Below are 8976 nucleotides of genomic sequence, written 5' to 3' on the forward strand. Positions count from 1 at the left end.
ACCTAGGGAGGATTTTATTTGGGGTTTATCTTTTAACAATTCGACAGAGACACAACTTTAAAATTTGATTTAATTCGGTTTTATCGGGGGGGAATGTATTTATGTTTTGTTTTAAATATGTTGTGCGCCGCCCTGAGTCCCGTTGGGAGAAGGGCGGCATATAAATTAAATTTATTATTATTATTATTATTATTATATAAAAAACAGTTACTTGAATTGGGTATGTCTAGTTTAATGAGGGGTGACATAATAGCAATGTTCCAATATCTCAGGGGCTGCCACAAAGAAGAGGGAGTCAAGCTATTCTCCAAAGCACCTGAAGGCAGGACAAGAAGCAACGGATGGAAACTAACCAAGGAGAGAAGCAACCTAGAACTAAGCAGAAATTTCCTGACTATGAGAACAATTAACCAGTGGAACAACTTGCTTCCAGAAGCTATGAATGCTCCAATACTGGAAGTTTTTAAGAAGAGACTGGACTGTCTGAAATGGAATAGGGTAGGAGTAGGCAACCTTGGCTCTTTTATGACTCGTGGACTTCAACTCCCAGAATTCCTGAGACAGCATGGCTCAGGAATTCTGGGAGTTGAAGTCCACGAGCCATAAAAGAGCCAAGGTTGCCTACTCTGGGTATAGGGTTTCCTGCCTGAGCCGGGGGTTGGACTACATGACCTCCAAGATCCCTTCCAACTCTTATTCTATTCTATTCTATTCTATTCTATTCTATTCTATTCTATTCTATTTCTATTTCTATTCTAATTTCAAAGGCCCTCCATAAGACTTTGTCAGTTCAGAGCTTCCTAGAGATCTAGCTGTACCTGATGTCAGAGGGAAATGCACAGGTGATCCCACCCTCTTTGGATTCTGGCCTAGCCAATGTTTGAAAGCCCGCAACAGATCATTTTCCAAAAAGAATTAAGATAACTCATCACTCTGGTGGGTTTAACGAAGGCTGGATCCAATCCTTCAGGCTGGCAGCCAACAGAGCTTGGTTTTCCAACGTAGCTTTGTGATGCTGGAGAATATCAAAGCCTCTCTCAAACAATGGGAGAAGAGGATGGGGGGAGGCCAAGGGTGGGGGGGGGGTAGAAGAGAGGAATGATATCAATGGAGGGGAAGAGGGGAGGAGGGGGGGAAGGGGGGCAAGAGGGCTGCCGATGGACCTCCAAAATAGCATGCAATTATTTGCAAATATTGTCGAGATGAAGAGAACAGATGAGACCAAATTCAATGGCCCATTTATATCACTGCAGAGAGATTTTTGTGCAGCTGAGCTTTGAGGACTCATTCATTTCGAGCAAAAGCAGATTTTGAAGAGAGGAGGAGGAAGGGGGGGGAGGGAGAAACCCATTTCGTGAGATGTACTGATGGATTCTCAATGAAGCGAGACCAGGCCTCCTCAACCAATTCTCCCAAACATTAAACGAGGAGGATGAGGATGGAATAAAAGGCAAAGGATATTTGGGAAACAAAGGAAGAGGAGAACGCGCGATGTCTTTCAAGAGGGCTGCCTGGTGGTGGATCAACAGCGACATCCAGTGGCCATCAGCGAGCAAGGCAGCGAGGTGCTCTACGACAGGGCTTTTCAACCTTTTCACCCATTGTACCACTTTTAGGATATGGCAACATCCGAGTACCACCAGTCGCCTAGCAAGGTGTCAAAAACTTGATGACCAAAAAAAAAGGAAAAAAGTGATGAAGTACAGTAGTCCTCGACTTACAACAGTTCGCTTAGTGACTGTTCGAAGTTACAATGGCACTGAAAAAAGTGACCCCCAAGGCACAGCCGAGCAAGACACCTGCCTGCCTGCCCGCCCGGTGGCGCTCTTCCTCCTGTCCGAGGTTTCCATTGTTGTGAGCATTTCTGTTGAGGATTGGCAGCGGGGGTGGAGTGGGGGGTGTGTTTGGTTTTTATTCCCCCCGTCTGCTGGGTGGTTGCAGCAGGTTTTGGTCACTTCACGTGACCCTGGGACACTGTGACCGTCATAAATATGAATCAGTTGCCAAGCATCTGAATGTAAATCCCAAGACCCTGGAGATGCTGCAGCATTCCAGCTGATCGGCGCTTCTTCTGGGCTCAATAGAAGCGTCAGGATCAGCGCCGAGCTCCAGCTGGAGCCTGGCGCTGATCCTGGCGCTTCCGCTGAGCCCTGACAGCCCTGCAGCTCCAGCCGTCTCTCGCTCAGGCTTGTGTGGTGCTGCCACCAGTTCAGCTCATTCCCCTCCCCCGCTACCACTTTTCTAGGATGGTCGCGTACCACCTGCCAGGTGCCAATGTACCACAGGTGGTACCCGTACCACTGGTTGAAAAGCCCTGCTCTACGAGGCCACTCTGAAGCAGAAATGCAAACTTTTTTAAGCCCTTCCAAGTACTTCAGAAGAACTGCCAGAACTTATTGTTAAAAAAATAAAATAACAGACTCTTGAAAGCCAAACAGAGGTTCCTCTCCTTCCCCTTATAGAGGTGGTCCTCGACTTACGACCACAATTGAGTCCAAAATTTCCATAGGTAAGTGAGACATTTGTTAAATGAGTTTTGTCCCCATTTTATGAGCTTTCTTGCCACAGTTGTTAAGTGAACCCCTGCAGTTAAGTTAGTTGCATGGTTGTTAAGTGAACCTGGTTTGCTTGTCAGAAGGTCGCAAAAGGGGATCGCATGACGTCAGGATACTGCAACCGTCATAAATATGAGCCAGTATTCACATTTTTATCATGTGAAAAAGGGGAGGCTGCAATGGTCCTAAGTGTGAAAAATAAGTCATAAGTCACTTTTTTCAGTGCTGTTGTAACTTTGAACAGTCACTAAATGAACTGTTGTAAGTTGAAGACTACCTGTATTGGCTGGCCGGCCGGCCTGGTTTCCTAGCCTGGTCTACCTTGAAGGGGTGATGTTCTCAGAAGGAGCTTACCCTTCAGATTTAACCGATATGCCTCCAAGAGAAAAAGAGATGACTAGGAAAAGCGCTCCTACAGAAATTCAAATCTCTCTTGATTAAAAAAAATATTATGCTGTCTGGCTCTGTAAGAATCAATGAATTGTTCAATCACCATCTGCAAAACTCCTTTTTGTTAGTTGCGAAGTCGTATCCGACCCATCGCGACCCCATGGACAATGTTCCTCCAGGCCTTCCTGTCCTCTACCATCTTCTGGAGTCCACTGAAGCTCAGGCCTACTGCTTCAGTGACTCCATCCAGCCACCTCATTCTCTGTCGTCCCCTTCTTCTCTTGCCCTCCATCTTTCCCAGCATTAGGCTCTTCTCCAGTGAGTCTTTCCTTCCCATTAGGTGGCCAAAGTACTTGAGTTTCAACTTCAGGATCTGGCCTTCTAAAGAGCAGTCGGGGTTGATCTCCTCTAGGACTGACCGGTTTGATCGCCTTGCAGTCCAGGGGACTCGCAGGAGTCTTCTCCAGCACCAGAGTTCAAAGGCCTCCATTCTTTGGCGCTCAGCCTTTCTTATGGTCCAACTTTCACAGCCATACATTGCAACTTGGGAAACCTTTTTTTATGACCCTGTAATCCAGGGGTCTTCAAACTTGGCCCTTTTATGACTTGTGGACTTCAACTCCCAGAATTCTGGGAGTTGAAGTCCACAAGCCATAAAAGGGCCAAGTTTGAAGACCCCTACTGTAATCCCTTAATTCAGGTAGAGTTGAGACGACTGGATGGAGCTGAGCATTTACTGGCTGGATACCCTTCCTGACGCCTACACAGCATTCACAGCAGATATTTATTCTTTGCACCCTGGGAAAGAAATATCAACTGCTACCTAGGATTGAACTCTCAACCTTCTGAGTGAGAGGCGAGTGTCTTCACCACCAGGCTACTACGTTGCCCAGTCACCATCTGCAAAGATCTAAGGAAAAACTGTCCCCGTGTGCAAAGGCTGAGTCTCAGTTCCGCTGAATTAGTGGCACAGTGCGAAGGGCATGGAAAAATACTGCACCACTGATTGTAGGCCAGTAGAATCAGGTCATAATGCTTATTTGGGTGTAACAAAATATTTCCCTGCAAACTGAAAACTAGCTTCTCAGGGACAGGCCAATTTGAAAGATATATAGGGGCAGAGAGGGCATTAGGAAAAAAAACTTTCCCCACCACTGCCATTCATCTAATTCAGGGCTTTTCAACCAGTGGTACAGGTGCCACCTGTGGTACATTGGCACCTGGCAGGTGGTACGCGACCATCCTAGAAAAGTGGGAGCGGGGGAGGGGAATGGGCTGAACCGGTGGCAGCACCGCACAAGCCTGAGCGAGAGACGGCTGGAGCTGCAGGGCTGTCAGGGCTCAGCGGAAGCGCCAGGATCAGCGCCAGGCTCCAGCTGGAGCTCGGTGCTGATCCTGGCACTCATGCTGAGCCCAGAAGAAGCGCCGATCAGCTGGAATGTTGCAGCATCTCCAGGGTCTTGTGATTTACATTCAGATGCTTGGCAACTGATTCATATTTATGACGGTCACAGTGTCCCAGGGTCATGTGAAGTGACCAAGACCTGCTGCAACCACCCAGCAGACGGGGGGAATAAAAACCAAACACCACCCCACCCCCGCTGCCAATCCTCAACAGAAATGCTCAAAACAATGGAAACCTCGGACAGGAAGAAGAACGTCACCGGGTGGGCAGGCAGGTGTCTTGCTCGGCTGTGCCTTGGGGGGGGCACTTTTTTCAGTGCCATTGTAACTTCGAACAGTCACTAAGCGAACTGTTCTAAGTCGAGAATTATCTGTACTTTATCACTTTTTTCCTTTTTTTTTGGGTCATCAAGTTTTTGACCCCTTGCTAGGCGACTGGTGGTACTCGGATATTGCCATATCCTAAAAGTGGTACAATGGGTGAAAAGGGTGAAAAGCCCTGATCTAATTCATGCAACATCAATCACAGCACACTGATGGATCAGAATACAGTTAGTCCTTGACTTACAACTTTCCATTTAGCGACCGTTCAAAGTTACAACAGCAATGAAAAAAGTGATGAATGACAGTTTTTCACGCTTACAACCAGGGCAGGGTCCCCGTTGTCACGTGATCAAATTTTGGCAACTGGGTCATATTCATGACGGTGGCAGCGTCCCGGGGTCACGCGATCCCCTTTTGTGACCTTCAGACAAGCAAAGTCAATGGGGGGAAGCCAGATTCACTTAACAACTGTGTTCCGAACTTATCAACTGCAGTGATTCACTTAACAACTGTGGCAAGAAAGATCGTAAAATAGGACAAGACTCTCTTAACTATCTTGCTTAGCAATGAAATTTTGGGGCTCACTTACAATTTACAACTCACTTACAACTCATTTTTTGGAGTTAGAACAGCTGCACCCACACCGGCAGTCATGTGATCACATTTGGGGCACTTGGCAACTGGCTCACCTTTACGGCCATTTGCAGCATCCTACAGTCACATGACTGCAATTTGCAATGGGTTTTTTTTGCCAGTTTTCAGTGTTTACTTCCAGTTTTTGGCCAAAAAAAAAATGCCTATTGTGTAAAATGCGTTCACCTAAATCAGGGGTAGGCAACCTTGGCTCTTTTATGACTCGTGGACTTCAACTCCCAGAATTCCTGAGCCAGCCATGCTGAGGGGAAATGAAGAGGTTTCCATGCTGAGCCATGCCGGCTGAGGAATTCTGGGAGTTGAAGTCCACGAGTCATAAAAGAGCCAAGGTTGCCTACCCGACCTAAATGGTCGTAACTTTGAATCAAGTCACTTGATGCCTCAACTTGCAACTGTAATGAGTTACGACCTATAGTCACAGGTCTGGGACTACCTCTACGTGACTTAAGAATTACCCAATAAAATATTGCCACTTTTTAAAAATAAACCTGTCCAACTCTTTAAAGGAACCAACCCTTTAACCAGTGACACAACCAGTCCACTGTATTCCTCCCCATCCAACCTAGGGCATCTCTTAGAACAGGGGTCCTCAACCTTGGCAACTTTAAGACTTGTGGACTTCAACTCCCAGAATTCCTCAGCCAGCTTTGCTTTGCTGGCTGAGGAATTCTGGGAGTTGAAGTCCACAAGTCTTAAAGTTGTCAAGGTTGAGGACCCTTAGAAGAAACCTAATTTCATTTTCAGCTTTATGACTTGTTGGTTTTGTCCTATAAATAAACTGTGCTTCAATAGAGGGAGGTTTTCCTGGAAGGCTTTGATAAAATTGCAAAACTAGAAAGACGCCAAAGCTTGACAGCAGGGCTCTTCAAACTCGGCTCTTTTATGACCTCGTGGACTTCAACTCCCAGAATTCCCAGCCAGGCATGCTGGCTGAAGAATTCTGGGAGTTGAAGTCCACGAGTCATAAAAGGGCCAAGTTTGAAGAGCCCTGCTTGAGAGCCTACAATTTCTTTTTCTTTCTTTTAATTTCTTTTAAGGAGGAAGGGTTTCACCATAAACCTGGTGCCTCTTAAGGCAGACCCTTAGGATCCTGAGTGGATCGCTGTAGGAGGAAATTGCAAACCATCACTAGCAAAAAAATAAAGTCATCACAAGGTTTCTGCTATTTGCAGATGTCAGCTGCCCTCCCCAAATGAGCCCAGTATTGAAAGCTATATAGGGAGGATGTTCCAAAGCTGCTTTTCCAAAAGGAACTGGATTTTCTTGGGGGGGTTTTCCCTTGAAAATGTTTTGCTTCTCATCCAAGAAGCTTCTTCAGTTCAAGCAAATCATTGTCAAGGGAAAAAAAGCCCAAGAAAGTCCAGTTGCCTTTTGGAAAAGCACCTTCAGGACAACCATGACCTGGACGATTGAGAATCTCCATGGACATAGCAGAAGGACATGTTTATCACAATGCAGGGAAAGGTCCTCGATCTGTGGACATTATGCTGCACATAAAGTCTTTCACACGTAAGAGAGTCCATTGCCGCTCATAAATTCAAATAAACACATAAAACAATTCAGAAACCATTGATAACAGGGTGGCCATTATTAACCCTGAATAACGCCACATCTAACTCGTGGTTTTTAACACAACTTAACAGACGGGGTTGAAATTCTTGCTTCCCAGCCCCCCCAAGTCCAGGTGAAAAACACCCTTTTCAAAACCCCCCCCCACATTGCTCCTTCTTCCAAACCCCTTAGAAATACCTGCATTTTAATAGTCTAACCTGTTTGGATGTGAAGTCGGGAGCATAAACTGGAATTCCACCACACACGTGTTGTCTTTCAGCTGGCGATGTTGGACGCTGTTCAGCTCGTAGGCAATGTATGCCCTCCGAACATACACCTGAGGTGAGAAAGGAAGCATTTCTGAAGGCTGCGTTTACACGGGTGTTCAAACATCCCATCCTTCTTGCTTGATGGGAGAGTCAGATCCAGCTTAGGGCACTTCAGTTATAAATGGTATCTATAGCTGGCTGGGGAATTCTGGGAGTTGAAGTCCACAAGTCTTAAAGTTGCCAAGTTTGGAAATCCCTGGTCTATAGCAGTGGTGGCGAACCTATGGCATGGGTGCCAGGGGCGGCACTCGGAGCCCTCTCTGTGGGCACACGTGCCGTTGCCCCAGCCTTGCTTCCCCCCGTGACCCCCTCTTCTCCAGCAGCCCCCCTGAAAGAGAGTCACCCTCGAGCGTGGCCCACCCGGAGCAGTGCAGCCAAGGACATGGCAGCCAGGCAGCGTAGACAAGACTCTGCCCTCACGCCCCATCATGCAGTTGATGCTGCAGGGTGAGGGCAGAGGGTGTGGCCGCCATAGCGCTGCTGGGCTGCCTGGGCGATCTGCGGCGGGCCCTGGAGGTGGTGAGTGGTCTGTGGGCAGGCAGGGCGGGGAATGGGGGGCAGAGCGGGGGCGGAGCAGGGAGAGGAATGGGGGCGGGGCCAGTTTTTGGGCACTCTGTCTCTAAAAGGTTCGCCATCACTGGTCTATAGGAATAACCTTGAAGGATAAGGGGGGAGGGAAGAATTGCTGCCTAACAAACAGTCAGATAAGAGACAGCATAGCCCACAGCTGGACAGTGGACAGGGCAAGGGGCACATTAGGGACCCTCCCTAATTTCTCAGGCTATATAGGAGACGGCGGGAGATTTGTACTTTCAGCGTTGCAAGGTTCCGTTAACGCAACCTTACAATACAGGTAGTTCTCAACATACAACGATTCATTTAGTGACCATTCAAAGTTACAAGGTCGCTGAAAAAAGTGACTTATGACCATTTTTCACGCTGACGACCGTTGCAGTACCCCCCCATGGTCATGTGATCAAAAGTTGGACGCTTGGTAACCGGCTCATATTTATGACGGTTGTAGAGTCATGTGATCACCTCTGTTGGACTAGAAGACTTCCAAGGTCCATTCCAACTCTTCTGTTATTTTCTGTTGAGTCTCCCTGCTCCTAATCCAGCCCTTTAACCCCTTACTACAGGTAGTTCTCGACTTACAACAGTTCATTTAGTTACAACGGCACTGGGAAAAAAAGTGAGTTATGACCAATTTTCACACTTACGACCGTTGCAGCATCCCCATGGTCACGTGATCAGAATTCGGACGCTTGGCAACCGACTCATATTTATTTATTTATTTTTATTTTTTATTTATTTACATGGATTTATATGCCGCCCTTCTCCCTATAGGACTCAGGGCGGCTTACAGCATATTAAAACACATAAAACATCGTCCCCCCATAAAAACCTATTAAAAACCAAATATTTTTTTTTCTCGCTGTATAATTAATTAAGATTTAAATTAAAATTGTCCCTATTTAAAAATTCTCCCTAGGCCAGACCCGCTTGTTGAAAAAGCCATGTCTTGAGGGCGCGGCGAAAAGGTAGGAGGTCCGGAATCGTCCGGATCTCAGGGGGTAGTTCGTTCCAGAGGGTGGGGGCACCCACAGAGAAGGCCCTCCCCCTGGGGGTCGCCAGCCGACACTGCTTGGCCGACGGCACCCTGAGGAGGCCCGCTCTGTGGGAGCGTACCGGTCTGTGAGAGGGGATCTGTGGCAGAAGGCGGTCTCGGAGATATCCAGGCCCGATGCCATGGAGCACTTTAAAGGTGG

General features: G+C 47.3%; 1 protein-coding gene across 1 annotated transcript in view; it reads right to left on the bottom strand.

The window, feature by feature from the left end:
- Positions 1–8976, bottom strand: part of LOC107294095 (acetyl-CoA carboxylase) — a gene marked incomplete at its 3' end in the record, with an annotated part of 122076 nt that overhangs the window by 28753 nt on the left and 84347 nt on the right. Inside the window, exon 26 of the mRNA XM_015823301.1 lies at positions 7097–7215. Coding sequence (XP_015678787.1) covers positions 7097–7215 — 119 coding nt within the window. The remainder of the gene's footprint in view (positions 1–7096; positions 7216–8976) is intronic.

This window comes from Protobothrops mucrosquamatus, unplaced genomic scaffold (genome assembly GCF_001527695.2).
Source record: "Protobothrops mucrosquamatus isolate PMUCROS unplaced genomic scaffold, P.Mucros_1.0 scaffold1829, whole genome shotgun sequence".
NCBI lineage: Eukaryota > Metazoa > Chordata > Lepidosauria > Squamata > Viperidae > Protobothrops > Protobothrops mucrosquamatus.